Source organism: Triturus cristatus, chromosome 6 (genome assembly GCF_964204655.1).
Source record: "Triturus cristatus chromosome 6, aTriCri1.1, whole genome shotgun sequence".
Taxonomy (NCBI): domain Eukaryota; kingdom Metazoa; phylum Chordata; class Amphibia; order Caudata; family Salamandridae; genus Triturus; species Triturus cristatus.
Window position 1 is genome coordinate 602,347,126 of NC_140589.1, and position 18,268 is coordinate 602,365,393.

An 18,268-nucleotide genomic window follows, 5' to 3' on the forward strand; every position below is an offset into this window, starting at 1 on the left:
CAATTGGTCCTTTCACATGGGGAAAGCCCCATGTGAAATAGCCTGCGTCTGTCTTATGCCTGCTGTGAGGCAGGCGTAAGATATTTATGCAGTAGCTTCCTAAAAGTGGCGCACCGAAATCTTATAAGATTTCAATGCACCCCTTCTACAAGGCTTTTTGCTGGGTAACACCCACCCTCCATACATTATACCTGGCGCAGGTATAATGTGGCGCAGGAGTTTACAAAGTGACACATTTGCCTAGATGCGTCACTTTGTAACTAGGGTGCAACATGGTGCATTTTTTACACTGTCGATGCGTCACAAAAAGTGATGCAACGGTCGGTGCAAAAGTGTCACAAGGCCTCATAAATATGCCCCTCAGTCTCTCAATAGCTGCCAGTGCAAAGTATACATTGTTCTATATCTCCTTTCGTTAACATGACATAAGCAAGTCATAAAATAATATATGTGGTAGGTTGGTTGCATGTGCATTTCTCTAATGCTTTAGCATCTCACCTTTCCAATGTGGAATTCATGGTTTCTCTTTTGAAACATCGTTTTATTATACCCAGGAAGTTGCAGCTCTTCTTATATTAAACATTGGGCCTCTCATCCCACAGTGAAATATTGGCCAGTGGTTTAAAACTTAGCTTGGGAAAGTACATTTTTTGGTCTGGTGTTAGCCAAGACCTTTTGATTTGACCAAAATTATATCAATTATATACATTGTATAATATACTTACTTAAACGGACTTTCAGTCAGCTCTCTTCATCCATTGGTCTGTTGTTTTGTCATTCACATTTTGTTTCAGCCCACTACACTATACACCATCAGACAGTGGGTCAGCTTACTTGAACCACTGGTTAACTTCACTTTGAGGGACTGCATTTTGATCTCTCACAATGGGCACATATGCACACAAGGATAGTCCCCATCAGTGCCAAGGCTTTTTATTTTTACATTAGTGCTTTAGTGTTTTGTGTTTAAAGCCTCATATGATATCAGGACGCTTTCTACCAATTATTTATGCACAGAGCACATTCCAGCTTTATTAGTTTCCTGTAAATGCTGCTGTAAATTTCTTTTGGGTTGTCCCTTGTTTATCTGACTGCTGATTGTTCACACCACACCAGAATCTTTACCAGGTAAAAATGTTTTGTATTGAGTTATCATCGTTTTACTGTGCACACAGTGCACAAAGCAAAGCATGTTTAGTATGGACTTTCACCAATGTTCTTTTCATGAAACTTTGTCCGGGAAGAAATCCAACCTTTATTGTGCTAAATTTGCAGCAGATTTCTGACTTTTGTGTTTTCGTGATTGTTTCTCTACAGCTTTCTTTCTTTCTTGCCTTCTTTCTTTCCTTTGTTCTTTCTCTCTTTCCTTCTTTCTTTCCTTCCTTTCTTTTTCCTCATTCCTTGATATCCTTCTTGCTTTTTTCATTTTTTCTTTCTTCCTTTCTTTTTCTCTTGCCATCTTTCTTTCCTTACTTTCGTAAAAAAATCTTTCTTTCTTTATTCCTTCTTTCTTTATTTTTTATTCTTTATTTGTTTTTTCTTTCTTTCTTCCTTTCTTTCCTTGTTTCTTTCTTTCTTTCCTGCCTTCTTTCTTTCATTATTTTCAAAATGTCTTTCTTTTATTTTTCTTTCTTTCATAACTCCTTTCTTTCTTTCCTTCTTTCTTTCTTTCCTTCCCTTTCCTTGCCTTCTGTCTTTCTTGCCTTCTTTCTTTCTATCTTTCTTTCTTCCTTCTGTCTTTCTTGCCTTCATTCTGCCTTTCTTGACTTCTTTCTTTCCTTCTTTGTTTGTTTGTTTGTTTCTTTCTTTCTGATTCTTTCCTTCCTATTTTCTTTATTTTCTTTCTTCTTTCTTTCTTTTTCTTTCCTATCTTTTACTTAAGAAAGATTTCTCTCTTTCCTTTTTTCTTTTTTGCATTTGTCCTTCTGTCCTTTGTTTTTTCCTCGTTTTTTCTTTCCTTTCTACTTTCTTTTGTTCCTTCTTTATCTTACTTTCTTTCTTTCTCAAAGGTAACAGGCTGCCAGCCAATGGCATAAAAAATATTTTTTTAGGTCTTTGTTAGCCAAGATCTTTTGATTTTACTACTTTCTTTCTTTCCTCTCTTTTTTCTCTCTTTCTTTCTTTCTCTCTTTCTTTCTTTTTTCTTTCTTTCTTTCCTTCTTTCTTTCTTTCTTTCTTCCTTTTTCAAAGGCAAGAGGCTTTGCAGGCAAAGGGGTAAAAATTGGCTTTTTTAGATCTATATTAGCCCAGACCTTATGATTTTACTAACATGTGTATAGCATAGTTTTAGGTCTTGCCTAGCGTTGCAGCGCGAATGCGCTGCAACGCTTTGCGAGGCATGCAGTATATACTGTAGTGTGGAAGCATCGTGGAAGCTCCGCCCACTCTCTGCCCATCGGCTTTTGTCTTAAATGCTGCCTTCCGATTGGCTTGAGGCTTGTTAGTCCCTCATCATTCATCATTTGTATCCTTCCACGGCTATTGGCCCCTTTATTCCTCACACTATTTTCTTCCCTGTCTCCCCACCCCACCTCACCGTCCCTCAGTCTGTGACTTCTCACCCTCCCCCACCTCCCCACTCCTGTTTGTGTTTTCTTGCCTGCCGGCATTTCCATTTTCATCTTTATTATTGCCACCTTGAAATATGCGAGTTCAAGATGTGTGCTGAACAAAAACTTCTCGTGTTTAATTAACTAGATTTTAATGTTACTCTAAATATAATAAGACTCTAGGCAACATTCGGGGTATGCATGGCAACTGATGCCTCTTAGTTCACAAATGGTATTGTTGTCGGGCGGGAAGAGCAGCAGTGTTTTAACTCATGCTTAAAACAAGCACTTTTAATAACTTCCTCTCAATTCAGTGCTATAATCTTGTGTACTGAGGTGACGCGCAAAAGAAATGCACTTTTTTTAATTCTGAAGAGACTTTATCGCACATTTACATCATGTTTACTGTATGATTAACATGACGATCATTTTCACGGCTCGCCCACTGGCTCGTATACGCCTGGCTTGTCTCTGGCTAGCTCTACCTGTTAATTAATATATTGGCTTGCGCACCTCTAACAAAGGGAGATGAATGGATACATGACAGTGAGCACAGGTAGATGGTAGAGAAATAGACTGGTGCAGACAAACAGACAAAGTCAGTCTCCATTGCCTCATGTCAGAATCATCACTTTCAATAACCTGAAAATCTGCCGGCAACTCCCTCATGCCCCGACCTCATCCCTCTCACCTATTCTTAGCACAAGCGGCAGATTCTGAGCTGTGCCCTGCTGGTGCAGAGGAGCACGGCAGAGTCTGTAGAAGCACTGGGATCCCTAGCCTCTCCGTGCGGGCACCTAAGCCTTCCGGGTGCCTTCCCACTCAGGATAAATTAATACATTTTGTTCTGTGCTTTAGTCGCCCCTCTGTGAGCACTGTCTGGTAGATGAAGCTCTGTGTTAATAAACACATTCAGAGAGGTGGTTGTGTACAAACAAACAACAGCCACAATACCGTACATTTTGAACGTGTAGTTAAATAACTGCTCATCTAGTACCTCATTGGCTGATCATTCCATGGCACTACCAAAATTACATTTGGACACATTTGCTCAACTCTAAAAAACTCCCTTCTATGATTTATTTACCAACTCGGGGCTTCGGGGTTAGATACCCTACTTTGGATTCTGTGTAAAAGAGTAAATACAAAAATTAATGCAATGAAACCAAGCAACCAGTACTGTCTAAACACTGTGAAAACTGACACGCATTATGGCATTTTGTTTAGTTAATGTTGATTTTCTCATAGAGGCGAGTAAAGTACTCTTAATATCTTAATGAAATCTGCACACTTTTAACTAATAGCACCGGGCGACCTTTGACAACTAGGCAATGAATACATTTTAATGTACCCCCGAAGCCCCCCTGCCCCCCCACCCCCTTGACAAACTTCATTGCCTCCCAGTGTTTGGGGGATAACCAAGATGCAGGAGAGAGAGTCAAATAGTCTAGAAAATGAAAGAGAAGCCGGGATTCGGATTCACATGCTCCGATCCCGATCGCGTTGGTTAGTCTGTAAACACTACTTTTATTAATGGTTTCGCATTAGTAAATCACCACGGTGTGCATGTGTAGCGACACTCCACCCATGAGGTACGTGCCAAGCAATTGTTGACACAATCCACACTTTGCGTCTTTTTCAATATATTTATTACGAAGTGCAGGACCTTTCCAAGGGATTTTGCACACTACATACATTTACTCCAAAAACAAAAACGTGTTGGTAAAAAACATTGCCATTTGCAATGTCAATAGCTCTAACTCACAAATGCGAGACCTATTTGCATTGCAAATGCTTGTTTATAGGGGTTTTCAGTCACACTTGATACAGTTGTGGTTGTGTCATTCACATTTTGTTTGAAATCTCTTTTATTAATAAAAAGTCTAAAACGTTGTACAACGATGACAGTGATAACATCAGCATCAAACAAGGAGATTACAAGCGTTGTAGTCACAAATGCTTATCAGTTGGTTCTAGGAACCACTAATGGCTATCAGAATTCACCAGTCAACAGGCACATATCAAATTTATGATAAGGAAAGAAAGGTAGGGTCTATGATAGTGTAATTACACAAGTAATGACAAATTTCTTTCTCCTTGTATAGCAGTTCTACAATGGGGGAAGACACTAACCACATGGTGAAAGAGAAAGAGAAGGAAACCCCACACACATTAGGGGAAAGAACAGCGGGGAGGGGAGAAGGGAAAGGGAGTATCCTAACCCCAACTAGGAGGAGGCAGGTAGGTATGAAGGAGATCCCGATAAGAGGGAGGGATTATAGAAGGAATAGTTTGCGCCCTGTCAGGTTGGGGGGGTGTTCCCCGGTTCTGGTCTCTGGATGTATGTTGCCCCACGGAGGACGGGGAAGAAGGAGGGATGCAATGAAGGCTCGACTAGTCCCCTGCCTGTTTCACCTTAGTCCAAGAGATCCTCCCCCCTTGTGAGCAGAACATCCTCAAATACTTGGAGAGCTCGCAGACGAGAAGAGACAGAGCGGGCATGCTCTAGTTTGGAGAGATGTTGTACCAGGGGCTGCCAAACCTGTGTGAATTTGGAGTCGGCCTGAATAAGGCAACTGGAAAGGAGCTCCATTGCCATTACATGCCACAGGCGAGTGAGTCACACCGAAGTTGGGGGGTTAGGGCTTTTTTCCAGTGAAGCGCAATGGTCTGTTTTGCTGCTCCTAACATATGGAGTATGAAACGCCAATCTGAGTGGGTCATGGCCTTAAGAGCCTATGGATGAAGTCCCAGAACCACCACTCCGGGAGCGTTCGGTATGGGGAACCCTATGGCATCTTTGATGTGGCTCAGCACCTCTTTCCAAAAGATCTTCAAGAGTGGGCAAGACCACCATATGTGGAGAAACGACCCCATGTATGTCCCGCATCGCCAACAAAGAGCTGTGGAAGGGGGAACATTTTCTGGAGTCGAAGGGGGGTATAGTACCAACGCGTCATCAGCTTGTAGGTGGACTCCTGTTGTGTAATACTTTTAAAGGTATTGGGAATGTCATTCACATTTTAATTCCACCCACCACATATAGGGGCAATGCTCAGCTCACTTCAGTCATTGCACAACTTTACTATGAGTTACTGCATGCTGCCTGTTCATAACTTATATAAATGCAAATTAGTTCCCTTCAGTGCCATGAAGTACTGTGGCAATGTGCACTTTTTTTTAGACCAAACATTTTTTGGCCTTTAGCCAATGTTTTTCTTTAGATTGATGAAGGCCCAGCATGTTCCCGAACAATAGGATTTTGCAAAAACCGTTAGAAAACAAAACAACAATTGGCAAAAGGTTGGAGGCCAATGCCAGCCCTATATGCATTGCCAATGATTGTTTGTAATATGGCACAAGGTCCTAGTCTGTTGTGTGTTCTCCACCAAGTGCTGAACAGGATGCTGCATCATTTTACATGATACTGCCTCTGGCTGAGAAAACAATCATTGGCCTTCCTAAATCCACAATATTTAGTTTCTCTGATCTTTGAGATCGGCCTGAATGCTACACTGCCACAATCGCCTTCTTGAAATTGACAAACTACTTTTACACAGGGGTAGCTGCTCTTCAGCCACTCTGTACCCCTGCACATTTTTTCAGCTGTATATCTAAGGATTATTTAATTGCTCAACCTATGTGTGCATTAAATCTTACCAGCAGGACCAGAGTAGGTTACCTTGAGACCAACCATGTCCAAAGGGAAGTACAGGATGCCTCTGGTGGCATTCAATATTCACACAGGCTGAATCATAAAAAGCAGAATTATAGACAGGTTAGTATGATTTTAGGGGTGTATGATACCTTATTTAGAAAAAGTTAAAAGTTGTGTGGTGTTTTATTCAATATGATTACATTGTTTTTCACAAAAGAGGAGTATGTTACCGACTGAGCAATTCCTTTCCCAGGGGTAGGTATTATTTATGTGATAAAGATAAACAGTTCAATCAAATTTGATATCTAGATAATGCTCCTCCCTGTTCATTTGTATAGGAACAATCACATCTGTACCCTACTAATGACTCCATTAGAAGTCAGGAGCAGGGGTACCTTTGGGGGACACGGGTGTTCCTGATCATAACTGGCCTATTGTTTCTCCACACAAAAGCATTGGTTAGGGACACTAAGGCCAATTTTATTACATATGAAAGTGGACGCACTAAAATTGCAAGAAAGTGCCGACAGCAGCTGTGGGCAGAGTCAAAATCTGGCTCCCATCTGATGGCTGCAACTGTACAGAGGGAGCATGGAAGACTCTAACATTTCACAAGTAACAAGTCCCGGAGCTTCATATGCCAACCATCCTGTCCCCTCCCCTGACCTTCAGAGAGCCCGCTGTTCCTATTTTTACCAACTATTCATATTATATGGCGAATGGGAGTTGAAAGGTCTCACTATTCGGCCAAAAAGAAGGACTTACCTGAAATGTTTGAACCAGTAAAACCGGTCAATGTGTTATTCCTCATTTTTGGCTGCATAACTTATAACATTAATTCTAGCTACCCAGTATCGTTAGCTGACTTGTAATCAGGCCCTAAGGAATTTAGAATTCATAGGCTTATTGTTGTACACTTTTTAGACAGCACCACAGTTAATTTGTAAATTTCCTTTTCTGCTGTTGGTCACAAGACACAGTGAAGTACTCCTAGATATAAAAAGGTGTGGATTTGAATGGAAGAGAAAACACTTTTCATTTGTGATTTTAAATGCACAACGTGCTACTTAAATACCGCTTGCCCGGAATACCTTGTCTGTGAATTAAATTGTAAGGTGAAAATAGGGGCTCAGTAGGTGCAGAATCATCACATGTGGCCGCTCGCATCAGTGTGTCCTGCTTGCACTGATACCGTCACGCTACAGGAGTAGCTTCAATCATCTATTCTGTGCCCTGGGAGCCGCTGGGACGCCGGAATCAGCTGTGCAACAGCAGAGGAGGGAGAGGCGCAGGCCCCGGGACTGCGAGGACCAGCATTCAACAGCTCCAGCTGGTCCTCTTCCCGCGTGAGCCGCGCCCCCTCACAGCGCCACGCCCCCAACTAAAATCCTTCAACTACTCGCGGCACCCGCTTCGCGGGTGCCGCTCGCATCAGTGTGTCCTGCTTGCACTGATACCGTCACGCTACAGGAGTAGCTTCAATCATCTATTTTGTGCCCTGGGAGCCGCTGGGACGCCGGAATCAGCTGTGCAACAGCAGAGGAGGGAGAGGCGCAGGCCCCGGGACTGCGAGGACCAGCATTCAACAGCTCCAGCTGGTCCTCTTCCCGCGTGAGCCGCGCCCCCTCACAGCGCCACGCCCCCAACTAAAATCCTTCAACTACTCGCGGCACCCGCTTCGCGGGTGCCGCTCGCATCAGTGTGTCCTGCTTGCACTGATACCGTCACGCTACAGGAGTAGCTTCAATCATCTATTCTGTGCCCTGGGAGCCGCTGGGACGCCGGAATCAGCTGTGCAACAGCAGAGGAGGGAGAGGCGCAGGCCCCGGGACTGCGAGGACCAGCATTCAACAGCTCCAGCTGGTCCTCTTCCCGCGTGAGCCGCGCCCCCTCACAGCGCCACGCCCCCACAATCTACCATCCTTCAAAGAGCGCGCTCCGGACCGCGTAACGCGGGACGCGCGCGGGACGCAGCCCGGGGCGAAGACCGGGCAAAGAGCGGGCCGTTTGAGGCCGTTCGAGAGCGTGAGAGCCCGGCCCGGCCCATCCTCCAAAGCCTTGTTATCGAGAGTATCACATTACAGGTACTTACTACTTCCGTGTCTTGCTTCTGCTAATTCTATAGCTGTCTCATAAAGTACCCCTTGTTCCTATCCCGGCGAAAATGAATACGAGATCCAGCAAGCATAAAAAATAAAAAAAAAACGGTATAGGAGAGAAATTGTTAGGCCCAATGGATGACTTTCTCGCAAAAGCCAATACATTCATAGACCAAAGTTTAAGTTTAATCGAGGGGAGGGTCTCAACAGAACTTGCAATGGCGCGTCGATCCTCAATGGGTCTATTAGCAAATGTGAGATCTCCGGTCACACAGCTTCGGATACCTCAAAGGGATACAGCTGCAAACAGACCTAGCCTCCCTAACACCGTAGACCTCTCAGCTTCCCAACTCAGTATATCCCTTGCAGAAAGTGATCTAGAAAAAACCCCAAACATTTTTCTCGATCCAACCCCCGAAGAAGTAAGGCAAAAGAGAGGGAGGAGGGAGGGGGCTATAAAGAAAAGAACCGTTAGAAAAAACTTAAATCAAACTGGAAAAACCAAATCAACCGATCACCCAACTTTGGTCGGAGATACAGATTTACTTGATTTGCCCCATGATTCTGTCTCCTTAAATAAAAACGTGATAGAAATTCACCAGCCACCACATGCCCTCCAAGATATTTCTACGCCAGATTCCCTAAGCCCACATCATCTAGGCAAAGAAAGAGACCTATCAAAACTAACTAAAGAAATAGCTTCCCTCTTAAATTCTTATATTCGTCCATTAGAGAGCAGACTGACCAACATCGAGAGTCAATTAATAAAGATCTCTGGCTCTATCAAATCTATATCCTCTCAAGCCCTTCCAAAACCAGTTTTAAATCCTACGACTGCTCTTTCGACACTCAATCAACCCGCAACTTTATCCCTTCCACACTCCAAAAAACAACCTTCACTAATACCCCCAATAGTACCAAACATCCGTAACTCACAAAACCCAATTCCCAAACCCTTGATTATTCCCACACAAAACAATCCCCAACTTTTGTCATCACCAAATACGCCAAGTATTAGTATATCTGCCCCCAAAAACCTACCTACAACAAATACGCAGCCATCAAAAATCAAAGGACCCCTGAAAGGGACTACTGAGCAAAGACCCATACTAAACATGCCACCTGAGGCGTGCCCATATGTGGTAGTCATGACAGGGGTCCCGGAGCTTACAGGTGAGGGGACCGAACCAAACTGGTCATTGAAAAACAAGGTCTAGTATTGGTTGAATACAAATCGTCCGGTTCCGCCACCTTGGAAAGCAAGAATAGTTTCAGTCACTAGGACCACGTGGGTGGGCCACAGAAAAAAAACTATTCGGGGAGACTGTGTCGTAATTACATTTGAGGACCCCACAATAGCTGAGTACATCTGCTCCTGGGAACATAGTAACACCACAGGGGTGATCACTATAAGATCATTGTCTTACTTTTACCCAAAAAGACCTAGTAACAATAACATCTTATACGACTCCGATAATATCTGGCGGAAACCCATACCACAGCCCTGGGAGTTAGAGTTTATCGGTCCAAAACTACCGCTACGACATTGTGACCCTCATAACTCCTGGTGGCCAGTAAATCAGAATCTCCAGCAAAGAGAAGCCCCATGGCAGAACATGGGCCCACAAAATAGACCCAGAAATTGGGAGCAGTGGGAGAGACCGCCCCACCAATTACATGGACTTAACTACAGAGATACCATCAAGGGGCAAAACTGGTTAGGCATACCGACCACGAATCGCTTCAGTGGTCTGGAAATGGTCGATTGACTAATGACTAAATCCTTGGAGTCTTCACAAATAACCTCGGCTCCATCTATCCCTATTATAGCGGCTGTACAAACAGAAGCTATCGTTCCAGATTGTACCTCTTCACAGCTTTCTGTGATCTTTTGGAATGTGGCGGGTCTCCGAAACAAAATAGAGGACGGTTCTGTAGCAGATTTTTTGAAGGAGACACAAATCATCTGCTTACAGGAAACCTGGTCAACTACACCTATACATTTCGAGGGGTACAAAACATTTACATCTCCTGCCCTCCCTAGTACTTCAGGTAGACCTAAAGGGGGATTGGCCATTTATCTAGCAAACACAATCTCTGACCTGAAGATTTCCAAGATAGACCTTCTCTCAAACTTTCAGCTCCTTACGCTCAAAATAGGGAAAAAGCTCTCCGTAACACTAATTAACATCTATAATAATCTAACGGATGACAACTTTTTGATTGTTCTTTCCCAAATACAAGGAAAAATAAATGAACATAGGCATCCCAACCAAATCAATGAATATGCTAACATAATTTGGGGTGGTGATTTTAACCTACATCCCTGCATCAAAAACGATATTTGTGGAATAGTGGACGAATTCGAGAACCCTTTACCCCACTTTATTCACTCAAGCGTGGGATCAGCCATGAATAAATTATTTTCCGATCTGGATTTGCAAATTGTAAATCCCATGCATCAATCAAATAACAAACTGGAACCTACCTACAGAGGAAGGGGTTACAAGACCACTGTTGACTATATAATAGCAACTGAATGCCTCAAAGAACAAATTAACAACTTTAAAATCCTGGAAAACACCTTGAGCGATCATTCCGCTTTAAAAATAAATTTTCAAACAAACCACCTAAGAACACATATGGTAAATATTGCAAAATCCCTAACACAGAACAGGATTGAATTGGGGAAAAAAAACGGATTTACCATAAAATGGGAAAAACTGGACCCCAATATCATCACAAAACAGTTAGTAGAATCCACTTACAATAACATCTTGATCTGCCTCGATCCACATGCAGGGATGCATGAAGTTGTCGAAAACTACAAGATAATAATAGAGCAAGTGAGAAAGCTACTAACTAAAACACCTAAACGAAACACCATAAGCTCTACAGGCTGGTTTAACCAAGATTGTACCAAGGCACACACCAAGCTGAAAAAAGCTCTCGGAAACCCAATCAGAGATATTACCAATATCCAATCTCTTCGACGGGAGTATAACACCGCCAGAAAAATCAGGAAAAAAGAACTAAAACAATCTCTGTGGAACGCTTTGCACAAAAGTGCATTCCAGAAAAACAGCCAGGCATTCTGGAAAATAGTCAAATCCCCTTTGTTAATGGAAAACAATGGCCCAAAAATAGATGTGGCCATTGAAGAGGATGTGTGGGTAAATCATTTTTCAAAAATCTTTAAATTGACATCTACGAGCAAAGAACATCATTCCATTATCAACCCAGTTGTATATCCAATCTTAATGGAGGTAGAGCTCCAGGACATTGATACGGCCCTATCATTAAGTAAGAGTGGGAAAGCTCCAGGTCCTGATGGGGTCCCAGTAGATCTATTTAAATATCTTCCAGATCTCTGGGTACCAATTCTCACTAGAGTTTGCCTTGCAACAATGAAACTTGGGCTGTTAGAGTCATGGTCATCCTCTATCATGGTCCCAATTTTTAAGAAGGGGGACCGACAAGACCCCAAGTGTTACAGACCAATCTCGCTCCTTGACTCTGTGGGCAAACTGGTTGGCAGAGTCCTTCTCGAAAAGTTACAGCAATGGGTAGAAGACAAAAACATACTATCAGACTTACAGTTCGGGTTCAGGGAGGGCTTTGGAACCGTCGAACAAGCCTTAAATCTAAGCCTGTTAATCTCAAAATATACCCATGCAAAACCTGGCTCCATCTATATGGTTTATGTGGACCTGTCCTCCGCATTCGACTGCGTCTCGCACGCAAGGCTCTGGTCACTGTTGAGAGAAATGGGGGTAGATCCCCCGCTTTTGGACTTTCTGAGAGAGCTATACAGTGAAGCCACGGCGAGAGTGAGGTATGGGACACAAGGAGAACTGACATCGCCATTTAGGGTAGAGCGGGGTGTGAGGCAAGGTTGCGTCCTTGCCCCCTTCCTCTTCTCTCTGTACACCAATGGCCTAGAAAAATCTATGCTGAGAGGAGGGAGAGACCTTCCAAGAGCAAAAGGTCGCCCGATCCCCGCTCTGCTCTACGCGGACGATGCAGTTATCCTAGCACGTACCCCCATTGAACTGCAGAAATCTCTATCAAAATATGCAGACTTTATGGGTGCCCTGGACCTCCATATAAATGTTAAAAAAACCTTTGTTATGGTAGTTGGCGGGTCAAGAAAAACAACAAAGTCCATCTTCTTAAAGGAACAAAGAATCGACAAGACCTCACAGTACCCTTACCTAGGCATTATGATCGATGACGCCCTGAATTGGAAAGCGGCAGTAGAGGCCAGGAGACATCTTTTTAAACGAGCAATTATGGCATTGATGAAATTCTCCAACAAACTGGGCAAAAGACCATCGGTAGAATTGTTACAGATCTATGTTGCAAAATGCCAAGCCACTGCTCTATATGGCGCAGGGCTCTGGGGACATATACCCACCGGCCCCGTCCAAAAAGAGGAGAATATCTTCATGAGGTTCCTTTTATCAACTCCAAGAGGCACCTCCATCTATGCCTCACACTTAGAACTTGGAATCCCATATATTGAAGACTTAATAAAAATCCAACCTATTTTGCTTTGGAGGCGAGTATGGGTATCAGAAAAAAATAGTCTGACTAAAACCATCTTACGCGACACTATGGATCTGGACCATGCTCACAAAATAGCCTGGCTCTCCTACGTAAGAGACTTTTTCTGCGATCTGGGCCTAGAAAAATATTATCACATGCCGGAAAAAGTGAAGGAAATATCCAAAAAGGAATTGAAACTAGCTGCTTTGAGTCACCTGGAATCCCTTAGACTGACAACAGTGATTGCGAAAAAATCAGCTACTCATGCAATAATGACACAGCAGTCTCTGAAGATCCAGCCATATCTGACCATGGAGCTTACAACTTATGAAAAGATGCTCCTAACAAGGTTCAGAATGAATCTTTTTTTCAGACTAGTTACATTCCCGGAGAAAAACAACTGGAAAACTCAGATGGAACCATGCCCATGTGACGATCTTTCACAACAGTCTAACCTGCATACACTACTGTTCTGCAAATTCTTTCATCCCCATCGAAAAGTTTGGTTATTTCCTTTATTAAAGAAATGGGGCTATAGACAATGTCGTCCAGCTATGCTGGCTCTTCAAACTTTGGACTCTGAATGTACAGTGTATCATGTATTGAATTTTTTAAAGTGTATTATGAGGCACAGAAAAAACTTGTAAAATAGTGAAATCATTTTTTACTTAACTTCTTACATGTTCTTTTTTAACTGTTTTTCTAAACATATTTTTCTTAACAAATCTTAGTATGAACACTTGTTTGTCATGATATCTTTTATGGTTTTATAATGTCAAAAACCGAATAAAGATTATTATTATTATTATTATTATTATTATTATCACTCGAGTAGGGGCTATGTTGACAGCATTGTGTAATCCGAAGATATGAGGACTGGGCTGGCAATGTCACTAAGGGAAGCAGAGAGGAATCAGAGGGTGGGCGTAAAACTTTACCTTACATGATAATGAATGACTTGTTGGTGAGAAAGCTGGTTCTTCCACCTCTGCTGGCGGTGTAGAGTGAGTGTCCAAACGTGGAATGGTCCTTGTGGACAACAGCAGATGATACAGTATATTTGGATCCATCCCTGTTTCTTTGACAGGGGTGAAGTGATGAGGTAGAGTGGTAGCCCTGCTGCATCTCAGCCTTGAACTACACAAACAGAGTAAAGTGATTTGCATCTATGTTTAAAGGCTGGTAGTAGTAATGAACTGTTGAACATTCATGTGGTGAGGAGTGATGAGGATAAGAAAAAGATTTTCTTAGGCACATTTATAAAATAACAGTGGGGAATCGAGAATAGCTGAAGGTGTTAGTGACTCTGAGGTAGAGGATGAGGAGGATGTAGAGAAGTATTGCGAGATAGGGGAAACATGGTGACAAAGCTCCTTTGATATGTCAGGACAACAAAATAGATGTAATGTAATTGACATAAAGTTAACTAAATTTCCCAGCTCCAGATAGAGCTCCTGAAAGAAATGTCATCTGCTGGAGGATGTGTCGTGATTGAGATCTCTGCCTCACACCTGTTAAAGGTGGGCGCCTGACTGAATACGAAGGAGAGGCTGTGTGCAGCTTCTTTGATGTCAGAGCCGAGGATGTAGAGGGAGTTGGTACGAATCATTGCATGTCAGAATATCAATAACAAACATATTATCTGACATATATATCACAGTATGAATGTTGTTTGCAAAAATATTGATTATTTTCTAAATTATATTCCAGCGACATAAGTGTTGTAAAACCATATTTAGATCACAATATTCTGGTACCCTACCCTATGAATATAATATTAAGCCCATAATACATTTTACTTTAAATATGGGCATCTCCTTAACTGATTGTGTCATTATTAGTTTAGAACGTACAGAGTAAACGTTATAATGAAGAGAACATTGAGGAAAATTACGATTTGGAATTTGAAACTCTCATTTTGTTGTGTACTTTTGTGCCCTTTTCTAGAAAAGAGATCCAGATGAATGGAATTCAACAACCAAAGCCTTTTTGTTAGACTTAGAAGAAGGTGGTGTCTCTGTCAAAAGTCCTCCTGCTCAGGTACAATATCTGCACAATATATTTACATGTTTATTGTACATAGTGGATTATTCACTGTGCTTTACATTTAAACATACACAAGCTACAGATGAGGAAAGTGCACCCAGTCGCAGTGTGAATAGATTTTGTCAGAGCCCTAATTATCCACAGCCCAAATAATTCAAAGGTTATGGTGAGGGATGGGTAAGGCAGATGGTCCCATCCCAGGCTCTGTCTACCAGGCAGTAACAGCCTAACACTGGAAAGGCCCCCAGAGAATGATGCCATTAACCCATCCGCACATTACCTGGACTCTGGAGATTGATTCCCTGAAAGATCCTGTGAGTGAGAGGGAGAGAGGTAAAAGGAAGGGATTCAGGTTGCATGACCATGGGTGGACCGAGAGAGGAAAGAGGGCACTCCTGTCGATGGAGGGCAATCAAAGTCCAGGTAGAAGTTTGAATGCGCTCCGGTGAATGAGGGGCTAACTTGCCTGAAATAGGAAGGGATAGCGAGAGGGAAAGGGCTGCGAGAAGAAAGAGAGGCTTGACAGACAGCATGCCGGCAGCCTGGTATTACACAGTGCCAAAGACAGCAGATTTCACAGACAAATGCTTATCCTTTAAAGTATTTATAAACGCAAGTAGTATAGAGTGCAGCATAAAGGCAGCTACCCGCAACAATTGTTACATGGTTTTATTTAAAAGAATCAGCAGAAGCAGGACCAGGAGATTGTAAGTCAAGTAGAATCCCCTTGCATTCTAAGGTCACCCTCAGTGCATGGGATGTATTATGGAATATATGAAGTAATGAGGCAGGGAGGAGTATTACCAAGGGCTGGCCAAAGGAAGGAAACAGAGAATTACCATCCTGGAAGGCAGTCATAATCTGAGTTTGAGGTCAAAGGGAAGTGTAAACTGAAGGAAAAAAGTGGGGCAGAGAGGTGGGATGAAGGAGGGAATTTACCAACAACATCTCGGGAATCATACATTACAGAGGGACTCAGATCACAGATAGGCAAACTATTATTTCTTAAACAATAATCACAGTGAATATAACATACAGACTACAGGCAGTCGGCTGCACTGCACTATAATGGTGGCATGATTTTAGGCAAGAGCCATAATGGTATCATGGCTAGGCTGCTAGCATGTTGCACTTGCTTCGTTTACCTGGTAACCGCAGGTGCCACCTTGCTTCATTAATGTGTGTTAAGCAGAGATACAACAATGTCAATTTTAGTTGAACCATAACAAAAATATAGAGAGAGTCTTTTTGTTTATTCATGATCCTATGAAAAATGTTCCAAGTCATTCAAGTACAACACCTCAACGCAGACCTGCACCTGCCACCACTTCACCAGGCTCATGTCATGTTCGCCAGTGGTGTTTAATGATGTTCCTTTGAAACAGGGTGGTGGCCAAGACTAGCTAGAGGTGACATCTTGATGTCTATCATGGCATATGGGTTGTTAGCACCTAGGATTGACCTTGGCTTGAGCTCTGGAACCAAGAGAAGGTAATCCTGGGGGTTACTGTGGGTGTGAGCGTAGATTTCTCCCTCTGCTCAGGGTATCTCTGGGAATTCTATCATGACCACATTCATGTATACAAGAGGTCAAAGGAGAGATGGAAGCTACAACCAGCTAAGAGCTGGTACCCCTACTGAGTCCCACCACCTTCCTACCTCTACACAATGCCATGTTAAAATCAGGCTGTTATTTGGTAAGGCCAGGCAGTGGTGAAGGCATGGATGGTGTGGATACTGCCAACTGATTGGAAGTATCAACACCTCCACCCATGGGAGAACAGTGCCAGATCATTTGTTAGGTGAGGCCTAACTTGATGTTTTAAATATATGTGTTCATTAGAAGGTTAATCGTCCATACTTAGAAACAATTTTCAAAGGAAACATTTGTGCGTGCAGCAAATGTGGTGCACAACCATCCACGTATTTTAATACTTATGAGAAATTATTAAAGTGCATGAAATCAATTACAGTATGTGGAAAAAACTGCAAATTCGTTTTGAATAATTTTAACATGCAGATGAAAACAATTGTGGAAAGACACGAGATTCCACCACCGCAGTGCAAAACGGAAGAAAAAGATAACCGAAAATTTGAACAGCAAGCTCCAGAGATAAGGACAAACAATGACAAGGAAGATGATTTCCCCTCGACCCAGAAACCAGTTTGTGAAGAGGCAGATCCTGAATATTCAATCCCCCTCAACTTGGAAAATGAAGAAAAGTTCACAGAAGGTGACATCAAGCTTGAGCTATGATCACATGCTTCTCAATTTTATGTCTGTATTGTTTAAATTCCGGAAATGTAAAAACTTCAGTATAGTGAATTTAAGAGACATGTTTTTGACATCGAATTGTACTGATAAATTAGTGGCAAAGTGTGTTCTTGTCGGCTCGTTTAGAGTTTGGCTGATGCAGAATTTCTGCCAAAAACCAGCAGATACCCATCCATCTGTCAAACGTTCAGTCCACCTATGATAGCACTTTAAGGCAAAGAGCCTGTAAGAAAATTAAGGCATTATATTATGATCAAAATGGGCTATTAAAGTACCTGTCAATCAGGTTTAAAGGGGTATAGTGCACACTACATTTGGTCAAAAGAAGAATGAACTGATGATGTGGACTAAACTAGGGTTGCTCGACACTCATATTTGCAGTTGGAAACTGAATATCATATAGGAACAGCTCAGCAGAGGGACTTATTGCAAGCATTCCTCCCATCACCTTTTGGGTGTTTTATGTACCACCCTAAGCGGCAAGGATATGCCCATATGTTGATACCATGCACACTGAGTCACTGGAACCAAACTACACCCATCAGACGATCCCCAATCAGGACAAACCCTGTCTTGGGTTGCTTGTGTTCCAGTGCAGTGAGGACGTGGCCTGGCGCTCAGGCTGGACAGTTCCTGTTGGAGCAGAGTCACCACGTATTTGCACACTGTGAGTCCAAACTGAGGTGGTATGGTTATTAAAAGACTGATAGATTGAAATGCTACCCCAAGCGAGTGCCAGTGGCTAGACCTGCTGCAAGCACTCTTCCCAATCTCTTTTTTGTTCTTGGTGTACCACCCCAAGTGTCAAGGGTATGTCCAGACATGAGTCCCTTTTTCACTGTGCCACTGGAACCAAGCTACACTTGACTGGCACGCCCCAATCAGGATGAAACCGGTCTTGGTCTGTTTGTGTGCCTGTTCATGAAGGACCTGCACTGGCAGTTCAGGCTGAACTGTTCCTTTTGGAGAAGGGTCTAGACTGATTTGCATATGGCTGGTCCCAAACTGAAGTGGCATGGTGGGCAAAAAGCTATGTGTTTGAATGCTATCCAGAGTGATTGCCAGTGGTTAGACTTATTGCAAGCATGTTCCC

General features: G+C 42.7%; 1 protein-coding gene across 1 annotated transcript in view; it reads left to right on the plus strand.

The window, feature by feature from the left end:
- Positions 1-18,268, plus strand: part of LOC146817555 (uncharacterized) — a 414,447-nt gene that overhangs the window by 353,304 nt on the left and 42,875 nt on the right. Inside the window, exons 8-9 of the mRNA XM_085609212.1 lie at positions 14,802-14,894; positions 16,921-17,134. Of these exons, the coding sequence (XP_085465338.1) occupies positions 14,802-14,894; positions 16,921-17,134 (307 nt within the window). The remainder of the gene's footprint in view (positions 1-14,801; positions 14,895-16,920; positions 17,135-18,268) is intronic.